Here is a 16222-nt window from a genome sequence, read left to right on the forward strand (position 1 = left end):
GATATGTAAATAAATTTTCAATATTTCAATAAAAAACTAAACATTTCCGCCCAATCGTAATGACGGCAGTGCAGAGCCCGGGAAAGTAGCCAATTCTTTTTTTTCTGGTACATCACAAAATACTTCACAGCCTCAACTGCTATATACAGGATCCGGCATTCGAAGTGTAGCCAATTAAAAAGGCCATAAATTTAGTTTGGGAAATTACTTTTATTCAATTCAAAGTGAAAAATGTGTGAAAATAATACAAAATTAAGAATCAACTGACTTTTGCTTGATATGATCACCTTTTGCCTTGACTATAACTTTGAGACGGTCGAAAAACGAATCACAAACTGCCCGAACGTGACTTGCAGGTATTTTGGCACACTCACACTGATTTTTTTCAACGCCTTGAGAGTGGTGAGTCGGACCTTGCTTTCCAAAATGGCCCAAAGAGAATAACCCATCAGATTCGCGTCTAGTGATTTCGAGAGCTATTGTATGCACGTTATGAAGTTCGGAAAGTTGTCTTTTACGAGCTTAGGAATTACTCAATTTAAGAAATTTTCTCGTCAGAAAACACAATGGTCGGAAATTGACCGCTTTCGGCCAAGCGAAGCAACTTCTTCGCTCTCTCAAGTCTGACTTACGGCTGCTTTGGTGTGAGATCAAGCGTCTTTTGGATCTTCTAAGGCTTGACTTTGACCTCATTTTTCAGTATGCGGCGGATGCACCAGTCAGATGTTTTCAGTTCTTTCGCCTGTGGCTAGCCAACTAACAGACAGCTGATGCCCGTACATCAGCTGCGCGAGCGATCTTAAGTTGGTTACACTTCGAGTGCCGGACGCTGTAAATGTCCCTATACAATTGTACACGTGATATATCTATAGCACACCAACATATCGATCACCAGTAATTTTTCTCTTTTTCCAAATACTTTTCATTACAATTTTATGGTTTTTAAGTAGAGCTCCCAGAAAAGTGTTCTGTATGCAGTAGTTTAGCTATTAGAAAATTAATAATTTTTGAAAAATTTCGCTTAAAGATCAAAATGAATATTTCCAGCACTCAAAACAATCTTTATTTTATTTAGTAAAAAAGTTGTTAAAAAAAGATGGACGATTAATTTTGTGCCACCTTTTATGTTGCACCCATTTCTTCAACCGAAAAAAAATTATGTCTTTGGATATCATAAATTAGCTGCTAAACTTTTTTTAATACATTTCGGTAACATTCCTTACTCCCTCAGTTGCTCCCTCCCCCCATTAGTTTCTAAAATAGCTGCAATAATCACACAGCATTTTTAATAATTTACGTTTATTATTTTATTAATTTCATTTATATTACATTGCATTTTTATAAATTGCATTGCACGCTTTTTCATTCATATACCTACTCGTGTGTAAGTATGGGCCTACACATACGATTTTGCTTAGCCACAAATCGTTGCCGTTAATTGCCACTTTTTTCTTGACTAAATAAATTAAATTTTCTTTCATAAAGTCATATATTCATGTGTATATATAATTTAATTTTTATTTAATACTAATATTATTACTATTACTTTCTAACTGTACACTAATTTAATGCCACTTAAATGCAGACATGCGTTCCATACTAATTATTGTATTTATTTAGTTGTGTAATTATTTTTCTCTTTTGCTTTGGACTTAAAACTAACTCGCTGAATTCTATTTCTCTTCGTTTCAGACATACATACCTTTGTATATACGTTCGCTACTGTTTATTTTAGTTTATTTTTTATTTCATTTAATTACAATATTCATGGGCTCATAATTTAGCAATAATTTTCAAGCATTTACGATTTTACGATATGTACTCCACAAAACCATGTTTTCAGTTTCACTATCCGCTAAAAATAATTTCACATTCACATTTTTTTCACGTCGCCTAAAATCTCTTATACAAAGTAAGTGGTTCTATAATTTTGAAAGCTTACCCCAGTATAACATATTTCATGCTTACCCCGCCGACTAATCTACTACGCGTTGCGCTTCGGCGCGCGTCTCGTCCATTTGATTGCTATTCGTCGGGGTTGTTGACATTTCTTCATTTTGATTGTTCTCCGTTTTAATTTTACTTAACATATGCCAAGGCGCTGTGTCTTCTAAGGTCGTGCCACGCGTTAGACTATCCGAGTTCTTGGGCTCATCTCTTGTTGGTGTTGGAGATTTACTATCCCCTCCCTGCGCACGTTCGCCAATTGACTGTGGCGTCATGCCCGGAAAGCTGTAGGGAGGCGCCAGAAAAGGCGGCAGACCCAAGAGTCCGGGTGGATATTTGCCAGCATTCGCGCCATTCGGAAAGTGTGGTGGTGTCAGGTTGGAAAAGGTGCTAGGGCTCAGATCGCTAGGCTGAATGAAGAAATTGGAAAAAAGCGAAAATGTGTAGGAGGTTAAGTTGACGAGGCAAAAGTTAAGAAATAAGGAAATTTTCAGAGTTTGTGTTTCAGAGGTATAGTTATCGACAATGTGGAACAAACCTATGTAGTAATTTATACACACATACATAAAACTATAATTACGAAAATATAAACCTTTTTGCCACTGAACAAATTTTGTAACTGAAATTTTAACGAAATTCTAAGGAATCGCTCCTTAGTAGCAAAAGAAGAAGATAAGCTACTTAGTATCCTTTAAGTTTCCCAATATTGTTTTAACCGGTCTTCTAAAAACCATCCTTGAATTCTTATTACATACAAATAACTTTTTCTACTTACTTTTGGCGGTAATCCGTTGAAAAATGGCGGCAAATACGGGAAAAATAACTCAGGACGCCTTTGCATGAAATCCGTCTCGGCTGGCATACTTCCGGGTCGATGTAAGGGTAACTCAAGTGACATACGTCTACCACGTCGTGATGTGGGATTCGTCCACATGTGCGTACCCATGTGCACCTGTAATTAAATGATGATACGAAAAGCACATAAGAAATCGACTACCTTTCAAAGGATGAAGGTACGATGGGCCACTAAAAGATAATGCATATCAATTTCGGAGAACGCAACATTTCAAACGACTAAGATACCATTTCCCAACAGAGTATTTATACCGAGTCATAAGAAAAATAATTCAGCAGAAAATGTATGAGTATTTTACAGCCGGCTGCAGCCATTGAAAGATGACAGTCAAATTAAAAAAAAGATAGTTAAGTCCTCATCTAGATCACGCAAAGCATGAGTATGAGTGCCTTACAAGTCTGATGAGAATTGTAGGGTAGGCTCATAAAAGTCCATATTAGTGAATTTAGAAACGCACCTGGTTTACCGTGGTATGTAATTTAGTTTCGTAAGTCAGACGACAGCCTGAGGGAAGTCCGGATACTCCTGATAAGAACCTGGTCATTACTTGCAATCTCACCCTATATCATTAAACTATTTTATCAGGGCGTTGAGATAAGCAGGCGTGTACTAAATGGAGCGTTATTACCATTTCTGCTAGCAAGAGAGGCACAGCCTCCTTACCTAATAAATTTACAGGTTTTATTATCGTATTAATTAAAATTTAAATCTTTCTCCCGACAAACTGAATTCCGTGACTGCACTACAATTCGTCCGAAATTCACCCGCTTCTTCATGTTTCTCAACACCTTATCTTAAATTACCGCTTGCAATGCTTTTACTTACCTTCAAATTTCCTTTAGTTGTGAAGGCCTTCTGGCACACATTACACTGGAACGGCTTATCCCCAGTGTGGGTACGCATATGGATCTGTAGCGCTGAGCTCGAACTGAAGTTACGCCGACAGACGTGACAAAAATGTTTCTGATTCGCACCGGAGGCGGCATCGGCGCTCAAGCTCGGCGGCCCGACTGACATCAGAGCCTGTTGGAAGTCCAATGGGCTGGCGGGGAAGCGATGAGCATCTGCGGGCAGCAAAGATTTATGTGACAATTGTTGATGGGGATGCGATGACGGGTGTTGTTGATGTTGGAGATGTTGTTGGTGATGGTAATGGGCGTGTCCGTAGTGCAGTTGCATGGATTGCATGGTATCATGCGGAAGTGAGGATACTAAACGCGTTAGAATCAGGAAGGAATACGTGTACAATAAAAAAACACGAATTGTGCAGAGTGGCACGAAATTCAAGCGATACAGAGCGAAAGGAAAAGTAAGAGGGCAAAGGAGGAAGCAGCTGTGTAACGGGGTACATATTTGAGTTGAGCAGATAATACTTACGTAATTGCATTTGCATGAGCGATTGTTCGGCGTTGTTGTGCGGCAATGTTAGATGCGGGTGAGCAGAAAGTTCGAAAGGCGAGCGCGCTGTTGGTGGCACATTCTGCAGCTCCAAGGGGTGGTTAGAGGATACTGTGTGTGGTGGTATGCAAGCGGACGCCGCTAATGATGTTGTAGGCAGGGGTGATGGTGTGGATGTTGGTGTTTGGTTTGGTGTGCATACTGGGGCACCAGCTTGAGAGGATCTTGAAAGATCGGTTTTTAGGTGTTGTTGTTCGAGCTCAGCCTCTGTGCCGGGTTCTTGTTTGATGCGTTCGTGTAGCGTTTGCGTACCGCTAACTTCATGCTCGGTTGAACTATTGGGTGTCGCGCATGCCGAACTTTTGCTACTGGGAAAATTTGGTAAGTTTTTTTGATTATTTGTTGCAGATGTACCATTTGGTGTGGCGCAATCTCTTTCTATCTCGCCGCTGGTGTGCTTGGGGAAAAGATTGGAACTCACTGTAAGCTAGAAATGAAGAGGATTTTATTTAATTTGAAAATATGTGGCATATTATTTAATAAGCCTAAGCTTTGAAAGTGGAGCGGGCATGTAAATATATACAAATGCGAGCAAGTGGGATCCCATATTCAAGAGTTGGAGAGCTCGATTGAAAATTGTGATACTCAAATTAAGCTGTTTATATACGTACGTTCACAAAACTATATTTTGTTGCCTTAAAAAATGGAAACCATTTCAATTTACATATAAGAAAATATTCAGAAACCAAAAATGTTATAAAAAGGTGTAGTGAAGGTGATCTTAAGTAGGTCTCCCATTCTTCAGAAGTTAATAAATATTTTGCACATGATTCAAATGAATTTTTTCATATTCTAGGTAATAAAATCAATCATCCAATTTTGTTTTTGAATAACTTTTCACTAAAAACAATGATTTTGAGTGATGGAAAACTTGAGATTTACTATACTTAATCCTAGACCTACATTGGGGTCGACTATTGTTAGTATCATATTTGTCTGTGCTTTCATGACTTCTTTGCTTGATCATTATTAAGGGAACTTGAAAAGTTTTTGTTTTGTTTTCTTTGTTTTATATGGCAACACCTTTTTTTAGTTTTCGGAAGTTTTTTGGAAATGGGTGCAAAATTATAATTGGTAAAATATTATGTCGCAAGAACAAATCATCGAATGAAGAAATTTCGCGTTTGCTCGAAGAATTGAGTGAGGAATTTTTGTCAGCTGGAAGTGGAGAAGATTTTGTGCCTGAAGCTTTTGAATAGTTGCGGTTCTTTACATAACTAAATCCGAAAGAATGGAAAATTTGTTTAACGCAGATTTCGGTTGCCCTATATTTCGCGCAATTAAGTCCAAAGAGACATAAAAAACGACTACTAAAAACTTATTGGATTGAACTGCTTCCTTTGTACTATAATCCATCTTCATGTGTTACAGTTGAAGATGTTAAGTACATCGATGGTCGCTACTCATTCAGGCAAAATATGAGTATGTCGAGTAATGAATTGTCAAATATACAAGGTGGCGCAAAAGTAACCTTGCGATGTTTTTTGGCTGTAATTAAAAAAAAAATGAAAAACTTTGATTCTTCTTGTGGATTATTTTTATTTGATCTTTTAATTTTTTTTACATCAAGTCGAGAATATGATGTCATGTAAATGGCCGCTGCCACAGTTGATTGCCATTTGAACCCTTTTTATGGCATTTTCCATCACTTTGGCCAAAACTTCCGGGAGATTAGGCGCCCGGGAAAAGCATCCTTCAGCATATCGGTTGTGGCACGTGCAGTGTGTGCCGTTGCACCGTCCTGTTGGAACCACATGTTTTCCAATCCCAATTCATCAAGTTGCGGCAAAAAGAACTCGTTGATCATTGCTCTGTAGCGCTCACCATTCACAGTAACCGTTTGGCCCGCGACGTCTTCGAAGAAAAAAGGTCCGATGACTCCTTTGAGCGGGTGTAATGGCTCTTCTTGGGTTACACGCGGATTTTCAGTGCCCCAGAAGCGTAAATTTTGCTTATTTACGTCCCCGCTAAGATGGAAATGGGCCTCATCACTCATGATTATTTTTGATGAAAAATCATCTTCCTCTTGGTGGTGATTAAGGATGGCTTGAGCGTATGTTAGACGCGATTGGCGGTCAGCAGCTAACAGCTGATGCACCGCCTGGACTTTGTACGGAAACATCTTCAAATCTTGTACCAAAATTCGCTGTAAAGGCCGTCGACTGATACTCATTTGCATGGCACGTCGTCTAGTCGATGTCGACGGCGCTTCCATGACATCCTCGGCTACAGCAGCAATATTCTCTGCAGAACGGCTACTCCGGGGTCTGCCGCGCCTGGCAGTATCTCGTGTTGTGCCAGTCTCTTCGAGGCGAGCGGCTAAACGTCGCAGTGTTTCATCAGTAGGCGTTGGACGGCGAGGAAATCTGCGACGAAATCCACGTTGTGCCAAAGTCACCGACCGATTATTGGTCAAATAAATAGTCCGCAATATTCCGCGTTCTGGAGCATTGTTTATTGACGTGTATTTCGCATGTGTTTACTACACAAATGTCAAAACAGAACTGGCATTAGGGGCCAATCGCAAAATTTAGAGCATTTTCTGATAGGAGGATTACTTTAGCGCCACCTGTTACGTTTAGCAAACACAATCTTATTAGAGAAAGGAAGCCGGAGCAGCGCCTGAACGGAACCATGGTGAACGCATAGCTTCAGATTTAGTTGAAGGACTTAGACGCCAAAACGTCACAATGAACAACTTTTTTGCATCATACGAATTGGAAAAGAAAATAATTGAGAGGAATATAACTAAGATTGGTGCACTTCGAGAAAACAAAAGAAGCATTCCCCCGAATCTTTTATTAGAGAAAAAGCAACCATTGTTTTAATCTACATTTGCATGAAGAAAAAAAACAAATGTCCCATCGTTTAAAGCACAATGCACAATTCTCCTGATGTCGGGCCTGAGCCGAGGAAAATGCCTCAATTTATCGAATCCTACAATAAAACAAAAGGTGGTGTTGATAATGCCGACCAAATGCTTGCCGGATTCAGTTCGGCATTGTAATAAACCGCTGGCCAATGTATGTTTTCTGCGTAAATGCTTTTATAATTTATATAAATATGGATCCAAACTATCAAATTTCAAGAGGCAAGCAAAGTCATAAGAACTTTCTTCACGATCCTGATGTCAGTCTAGCCAAAGATTGCATGTTCAACAGCTTTAGGCCACCTCGTAATGCACCTTCATTTTCATTAAACCGAAGTGATAAGCTGCTTGTGCGCTAAAAATGTGGATAAGCATAAACACAACCAAAATGTAGGCATAAAATGTTTTACAAAACATATAATGACTCCCCACATTCATTTATAATTAATTTTTGAAATAAATCCTGCCAACATATTCAATATTATCTTAAAAGGCCTAAACGGTTCGGTGTATTTCCATACAAATAAATAAATAATGCAGTGTGCCCATCTACAAAACTACATAAAGATCGAAAACGATTCTTAACGGTAAGATCAGTTTAATTTTTTGAACGTAGGTTTACGGTTAAAAACCATCTGTATCGGAGGTGACATAAAATTTAGATAGTGCCATTTGCGGAAAAATATCAAGTCGCATACCACAAATGAAAAGAGTAGAACGCAGATTTTCGAATATTTCTTGTGTATCTATTAAATGAAGTAAAAAGTTCTATATGTTTTTTTCGCTTTATTGATGCGATGAAATTAAAGTGGTTACAATTTTCCTTCAGTGAATCATTTTAAACAGTTTAACCAACCGATGCAATGCACACATCGTGAGATATGGCTCAGTAGAGACATCTAGCGGACAAGATTTAGAAATTCACCTAGGTTAGACCTTTTGGTCCCTAACGATACCAGATGGAGGCCGACCTCTGTGAATACTGAAAGTAGTCATCATTTTGGCGAATCTAAGCCGAGCTGCGAGATCTGCTTTTGAGACGTCCTCCAGACCCTCAAACAATGGGGCTCCCAGGCATTTAAAGTGTTCTAAAGTTTCCTGAACATCCTCTCTGCATTTCCTGCATTTGTCCGTGTTAGCAATCCCTATCTTGTACGCATGTCCAGTAGGCCGGGTCGATTTGTGGGGAGGCAAAAAAATCGCCCATTGCTCTGTGAAAATCGTATTCGTTTTAGAGGTATGGTTCCTTCGGCAAAGTTTCTTATTTTGATCCCTAGAATACGATTTTAACAGAGCAATGAGCGATTTTTAAATCGACCCGCCCTAATGTCCAGCCAATAGATTATGACCTGTTAGCATACCTATGATAGTTCTGCAGTCCTTTCGCGAGAGCGTAAGTACGAATTGAGTCAGTTTTTTGTCGTTAGTTCTACACATAACTGTTGCTGTTTTGCATGTGGTCAAATTAGTCCACCTAGCTACCACTAGTTTTTTCATGTAGTCGTCCATTTCGTTGTATATAGTATTTAGCGGTTTTGGTATGTCGTTCTCTTGTTCAAATGGTAGTCGAACAGCACTTTTTGCTATCTCATCTAATAAATACTAAATTCATTCCCCATAATGCCTTTGTGACCAGGTACCCAATAGATATGCCGCCTACTGTTTGCGACTTGCCTTTCTATGGCCTCCCTGTTCCGTTGAACATTTTTGGACTTAATACATTATGAGCTTATTGCTCTTATTGCTGCTTGACTATCTACGTATATAATAATTGTTGAGTTATTTCTTTCTTCTTGTGTAGGCTAGCTCTCCGCGACTTTCTCCCAGCAAAAACGAACCTAATATTAACAGAATTTTCTTGCTAATACAAATGCCTCCTCAACATCACATCTGCAAATATATATGAACATACATGTAGGGATGTACCCCTGTGTGCTCTTCGCATTTGCCTCACATTACTTATTCCTCTATTTCAGTGTGAAAGCATCATTTTTATTTTAAGAATTTATGAGTGCAAAGCAAATATATCACTTTCACTCGTACCTGCCACGCCACAGAGTATTCTCTCGTTGCCTTGGTGTTGTTGTTGCTCTTGTTTTTGTCTCCAAATTGCATCCACATTATTGTGGAGGACAACTCGCATGTTCTTGTTATAACACAAGAATGTTTGTTGTATTTATTGTTGTTACAATAATGTGGCGTCTCGACATTAAAATTCGCATTGTTGCATTGTTCTCCATTTAAAATGCAATTAAAACTTTTAATTCTAGCCACAAACTTCATATACTGCGTGTCGCCTTATTGCGCTCTCTGAATCTTCACCTCCGCTGCTTCTACTGCACCAAGAAGCATTTTTTTCATATTTATATGAGCTGGTGTTGTTACAGCAAATGATCATGAATATGGCATTTTTCTTAGGCATGTATGTACGTATGTATGTATGTGGGTATGTAAAAATGCAGAGCAAAATAATTTTACATGCATTTTTGTTAAACGCAAAACCTCAACTCCTGAGGGACCTCGCGAACATTCCTGCACATTGTTGTGATTTCGAAGACTGTTTTGCTTGTACAGGTGCTTTTTCGTTGTTTTTGTTTTCGTCATCTACGAAAGATAGTCCTCCAGCGCACAGTGGTGAGTTGGTGATAAAAAATACGGGGGTATTAAGTGACACATTTAATAAAGTTACACCCCTTTCAACGTCCAAGTTTTATTATATATCAAATTAGTTAGAATCCAATTTATATCTATTTTAAAATCTTAAGTTCCCGTAATATGAATGCAAAAATTTCGCTGAGTTAAAACGTATACAACTGTACTTATGTATGTGTGTATGTATGTATACATTTACTCGCTTTTCTTTAAATTCATTAAATAATTTCTGTCAGTTGTTTGAATTAATGAGAATTGTCGCAAAGCAAATAGTTGAAATGCGAAATAATAAATCAAAATATCACTAAAAGCTATCACAGCCACCTACGTATATACATATACATAAATGTACATACGTGCGTACCCCGCAGGGAAAACCATACGTGCCGAACTGGTTCGCTTCTACTGAGTTTGGAACCATGACTAATTCGCATACATTTTTTTCCTGTACGATTGGCCCAACAGAAGTTTCGCAAGCTGCATAAAAAATAATCTACAAAAACATTTCTAATTTGTTATTTTTAAACTTCATTACTTTTTTTCTCTTTCCGATAAACACCATTAATTTCAATACATTTCTGATGGCAAGGCAAATTTCACCATTTGTTCGGGAAAATAATGTATTGTCCAACTGCAGTCTGCGTTTAGACCTAAGCATAGCTGCTCTACATCTATGATAAAAATACTTTATGACATGAGGATAAAGATTGATTCTGGATTTCTCTAAGACAGTTGGTTCCGTAAGCTATGATATTTGTTGCAAAAATCTTAAACACTTTTATGGATTTTCTGAAAATTTAGTCAAGCTTATGGTCAGCTACCTTTCAAGAAGAACTCAAAAGGTATTGTGCATGGCTGGATCCTCCACCTCTTGTTTTGTTGGCTCTGGTGTGCCGCAAGATTCCGTCCTCGGTCCCCTTTTGTTTAATATTTTTATGAATGATATACTATTCTTCATGTGTCAGTACGCCAATGTCCATGCTTATATATATATGTATATATTAGGCCGGGTCGATTTGTGGGGAGGCAAAAAAATCGCCCATTCCTTTGTGAAAATCATATTCTAGGGATCAAAATAAGAAACTTTGCCAAAGGAACCACACATCTAAAACGAATTCTGATGTCCCCCAATTTGGGTCGAACTTTTTAGTTTCTTTTCTCAAAAATGGTGATATTTTGAAATGATTGTATGGGGAACTCCCCAGAGGAGTTCCAGGGGGTGTGCCACTGGCATGGGTGGATCGGCCGTCCAAAGTTAGTGGGGGTCGGTCATACATTTGAGCTCGATTGGAACACTCTAAATGAGTCAAAGTGGGATTTTTCGTTCCACCCAAATTGGGGGACATCAGAATTCGTTAAAGAGGTATAGTTCCTTGGGCAAAGTTTCTTATTTTGATCCCTAGAATACGATTTTCACAGAGCAATGAGCGATTTTTACATCGACCCGCCCTAATATATATATAATTGTTGTTCCTATTTGTGGTGTGCGTCTTGATGTTGTTCCACAAATTGAGGGAAGTACAGTTTTAAGCCGACTCCGAACGGCAGATATTTTTATGAGGAGCTTTTTCATGGCAGAATGTCCATGCTTACGCTTATGCTATTCAATTGTATTGTATTGGGTATGGGAATAAGGAATAAGTTTCCACTCTCGTAAAAGAGGTGTCGCTGCTGATACTATTTTTGTGTTCGTTCTAGTAATATACTGGTGATTTAAAGGTGTATATGTGAGGTCTCGATTACAGTAGATGAAATTCATTTGAAGCGTAAAGGTACTTTTTTATCTGACGTCAAAAATGTCTACGTCCGTCCCAAAAAAACAGCATTTGCAGGAAGTCATGCTTCATTACCTTGTAAAGAAAAATGCAGTTGAAATGTGCCGTTTATTGATCAATATTTAAGGTAATCACGCTCCATCCTATACAACTTGTTAAGAGTGGTTTCGACGCTTCCAAAGGGGCAATTTCGACGTGAGTGATAAAGATCGCGAAGGGGCACCGAATAAATTCAAAGATACTCAACTACAATAATTATTGGATAAAGACGCATGTGGAATCCTGGGTGATAAGTCTAAAGAGTTGGATGTTGACAGATCAACCGTCGGTAAACGTTTGCACGCGATGGGAATGGTCCAGAAAGCAGGTAACTGGGCGCCATATCAATTGAAGGAGGGGGATATCGAGAGACGTTTGGTGACGTGTGAGATACTTCTTGAAAGGCAGAAAATAAAAGGTTTTCTGTCATATATTATGAACTCTTTAAACCACCTGAAACGATTACTGGCGATCGTTACCGACTGCAGCTAATGCGTTGGAATCGAATTCTCAAAGAAGAACGGGACGGTAGACATGACAAACTGATTTTTCTGTTGCTAAATCGGTCCAGATGGAATAGAATTGGGAACTCTTGCCCCACCAGCCGTATTTCCCAGGTATTGCACCTTAGGATTACCATCTGTTCCAATTAATGCAGTCAGCTCTTATTGGAGAGCGGTTCACTTCTTACGAGAGCATCGCAAACTGGCTCTAAAGACCTCGAATTTTTCGTCAAAGCAACGGTATGGTGCCTGAAAGATGGAGTGAAGTTGTAGCTTCCAATGGCACATACTTCACATAACATCAAGTAATATTTAATTGTATAAATAATTCGTACCTTTGGCCAAGAAAGGACGCAAGCTTATTCCCATACTCTATATTTCTCCAGCAGAGTTTGTCTAGTTGAAGATTTGTATTTTAAAATTAATAGATACCTATCTGCAATTCCGTAATGGATCCATGATAATTGTCTTAGCCTAAATGCGGCCAAGTCATATGTATTGCCCATTAGTAACAGGATATAGGGTGCAGAATTTTTTATTATCTTGCGACTAGAAATTTAATATTTCTGTATAAACAAATTGAATTCAAAACTCCCAAATACTTTTACGAAACATTTAGATTGATGAGATCTAATAGACACAAAACTCTGATTATCCGTTCATTAACGTGGTGAGGCTATGGAACTCAATTCCTGAATCAGCCTATGATGTGATCAGTAGGAGTAACTACAAAGGGGTAGTTTGTCTCTCTAATTTCTACTATTAATCCTCATCTAGTACGTTCCTATTTATATGTCTCACTATTCCTTTATTTAAATATAAGTTTATTTCGACTTTATTTATAAAATTTTGTTTTAAGTTTGCTTTGTGTAAAAATATTTGATCTAGACTTTCTGTTTTTGAAGTTTCTTAGAAAGTAGTAAGCAAAACAAGCTCTAGCTTCTTTCTGACGCTCATTCCCGAAATTCGTTGGACCGATCATCAGTGGTTGTATAAACCATTACGCAATATTCGCAATGCTGTCATTGCAATCAGGTCCCTTTGGTGGACTTTCTTCACTAGTAACACACTTACCTCGTGGACGGAAAAAGTTGACTGTCCTATCGGTCCAAGCAACATCGTTCCTCGAAATCTCTGACAGCATTTTCAAATGGTCTTAAAAGACCCTGGGTTTTTTTTTTTATTGGCAGCTTGAAATTAATTTAAAGTTGACGCCGAAAGCCGTAAAGAAATGCAAGGCGAATTTCTTGTTGCTTTGGTAGTGTAATTTCTACTGACGTTTTATCTGTAACTTTACGCCTTCTCGTTTCTATTCTTACCGAGTTTTCTAAAGAATATCAGCCAGCATGCAGATTACCGAATACCGTTTATGGATTTTTTTTAACCTTAAGCGATCATAAATTTGCCCACCTTTTGGTGGACCCCTCGTATAAACAACTGGCGATTCACTTTCAACTTGAATTTAATTGTTCACATTTTCAATTTGAAGAAAAGCACTTTCAAATACTTTCTTTTAAGTGAAGATAATGCACTTGCCCACAATTATCTATCAATTTCCCTATTCAGTTGGCGCATATATTTTAGCTAGAATTCGGAAAAAAGCACCTACCAAACCAAACGGCACTTTTCCATTGTTAGTTATTGCCAAATGATAAATCTCTGAAAAGATGTCAACACAATCCTATGCTTCAATTATCTCTCTATTGATTTCTAAAATAGTCCCCCGAATCAAGTGAATGGCAGTGTATGCCCATATATTTGTATGCACATAGAAAAAAAAATGTACACCTAATTGGACCAGCTGAGCTTGAAAGAGAACAGAAAAACTGATTCGCAGCTACAAATTGGAATTAATAATCCACTCATACTTTGATGCAACCTCCATATTTGTGACAAAGCTGAAATGGAAAATCATAAACCGTCAAGTTTGTCTAATAAAATGCCACGAATACCCTTTTGCGGCTAAACTGCTGACAAAACAAGGAACAATTATGTGCGGAGAGAAAAACCAATAAAGAGAAAATGTTAAGATGAAATTACTGTTATAATAAACAGCTATAAATAGATCAGAGAAAGGTGTACAGTGGCAATGATACCCCTTTTATGCACTCAGCTCCTCGCCATGCCAGATACTGGAGTTCATTTGTGCACATAATTATGAAAGAGATCTAAGTCAAATATTTCCTGTTTCGAGGTATTTAATGAATTGTATTTGAATAAATTAAAAAAGTCTTTTACATTATGCGACCTTTTTATTTAGAATTTCATTAGTCTTAATTTACCGAAATTTATTAAGAGTATGAAATTTGTGTGAGAATTTTACACGAAAAAAAATGTTGTTTTTAAAGCTGGAATTGACTTAGGAAATTTTCAAAACTAACTCAATAAATTTGCTGAAAGCAATAAAGTACTGTAAGTTTTCTTAGAAAAAATAGGTTTAGGTTAGGTTGACTTGTCTGGCTGAAAGGCACCACATGCACCTCTTAGTGGTATCAGATGGAGCTAGACCTTTTCTCTATAGTAGACATCTTGTAATAAGTATGCGTCTTTTGCGAATGTAAAACAATAACTTTAATGAAATAATTCATGAATGTTTATTAAATACTTTAAAATAAGTAATCGATTTTTATCATTTCGGTGTTTTCAGATGCTTAAAATGTTTCTGAAAAACTCGCGGGATGCATGGTTTTGTTTTTTTCAGTTTCTGTTCTGGCGGTGGCGTATAATGGAAGTAGTTTTATATTTCTGTATATTTTTGATCTTCTCTTTTTAGGTGAAGGATCCAAAACGTGAAATTTGGAAGCATCTAAAGAAGTATTATAAAACTTTGTATAAGGTTCATTTTTAAGAATCTCTCCCATTATATTTCCTGCCAAGAGACCTACGAAGTGTGTTCAAAAAGTATCGCGAATATTGTGTTTTTTTTTCAAAACTTATTTATTTATTCATTTATATCTAGTTTGTCCCCTTCCTTCATATTAATACCTATGATATATTATGTACTTGTGCCAACGTTTTTTCCAATCTTCGAAGCACTTCAAAAAATGTTCTTGTTCAGCCCCTCCTTCGATGCCGTCTTTATCTCGTCAATCGTAGCGTAGCGTCGTCCTTTCATGGGCCTCCTCAGTTTCGGGAACAAGAAAAAGTCACAGGCGCCAGATCTGGGGAAGACGGTGGCTGTGGCATCATTAGTGTGTTCTTTTTGGCCAAAAAGTCGCGCATAACCAACGAGCTGTGAGCAGGGGCGTTATCGTGATGCAAGAGCCAATTTTTGTTCTTCCACAAATCCGGGCATTTCTGGCGGATTGCTTCGCGCAAATTGCGCATAACTTACAGGTAATATTCTTTATTGACCGTTTTACCCTGTGGCAAGAACTCATGATGCACAACGCCCCTGTAATCGAGGAAAACGGTAAGCAAAACTTTTACATTCGACCGAACTTGGCGCGCTTTTTTCGGTCTTGAATAATGCGGCAACTTCTATTGAGACGATTTTTGCTTTGGTTTTCACGTCAGAGCCATAAGCCCATGATTCGTCACCAGTTATGACCCTCTGGAGTAAATTTGGGTCGTCGCGTACAGAGTTCAATATCTCATTAGCAATGTTCATGCGATGCTATACGTCGAAATTGAGCAGTTTTGGTACGAATTTTGTGGCGACCCATCTCATGTCCAAATCATTGAACAAAATCGAATGGCACGAGCCAATCAATATGTCTAGGCATCGATGCCCAAAATGAATATTTATTTTATTAGGACAACCGCAGTATTTTGCGTTTTCTTAATTATTAAAAATTTTGAGTTAAGCCACCCTTGAAGAGGGTGTGCGATATGTGTATCCACGAGCCGAATAGAACATTTTCATTAATTATACGTAAAAAAGTTTATTATATACGAAGCAAACTGCAGAAAAAGTCCCCATTAAAAAAAAAAGAAAAAAAAAACGCTAATAGCAACAAAACCACGTTTGTATGTATTTTCGTATGTCAGTTCATTTGCTGGCAAATAATGACGTTAGGCCGGCTTGATGTCAGCTGTCATTTGTTAATATTCACATGAATTATATGAGGCTGCAATTGAATTGAAATGAACATAAGCCAACGCAAGGCAAAGCTCATATGTA

At 38.0% G+C, this 16222-nt stretch overlaps 1 protein-coding gene across 1 annotated transcript in view; it reads right to left on the minus strand.

Annotated features, from left to right (window-relative positions):
* Positions 1-1564: 1564 nt before the first annotated feature.
* LOC129248664 (homeotic protein spalt-major) overlaps positions 1565-16222 on the minus strand; it is a 76142-nt gene continuing 61484 nt past the window's right edge. Inside the window, exons 4-7 of the mRNA XM_054888296.1 lie at positions 4181-4688; positions 3629-4014; positions 2723-2899; positions 1565-2357 (exon numbers count right to left, since the gene is read on the minus strand). Coding sequence (XP_054744271.1) covers positions 1977-2357; positions 2723-2899; positions 3629-4014; positions 4181-4688 — 1452 coding nt within the window. The 3' untranslated portion in view covers positions 1565-1976. The remainder of the gene's footprint in view (positions 2358-2722; positions 2900-3628; positions 4015-4180; positions 4689-16222) is intronic.

This window comes from Anastrepha obliqua, chromosome 5, assembly GCF_027943255.1.
Source record: "Anastrepha obliqua isolate idAnaObli1 chromosome 5, idAnaObli1_1.0, whole genome shotgun sequence".
Classification (NCBI taxonomy): Eukaryota; Metazoa; Arthropoda; class Insecta; order Diptera; family Tephritidae; genus Anastrepha; species Anastrepha obliqua.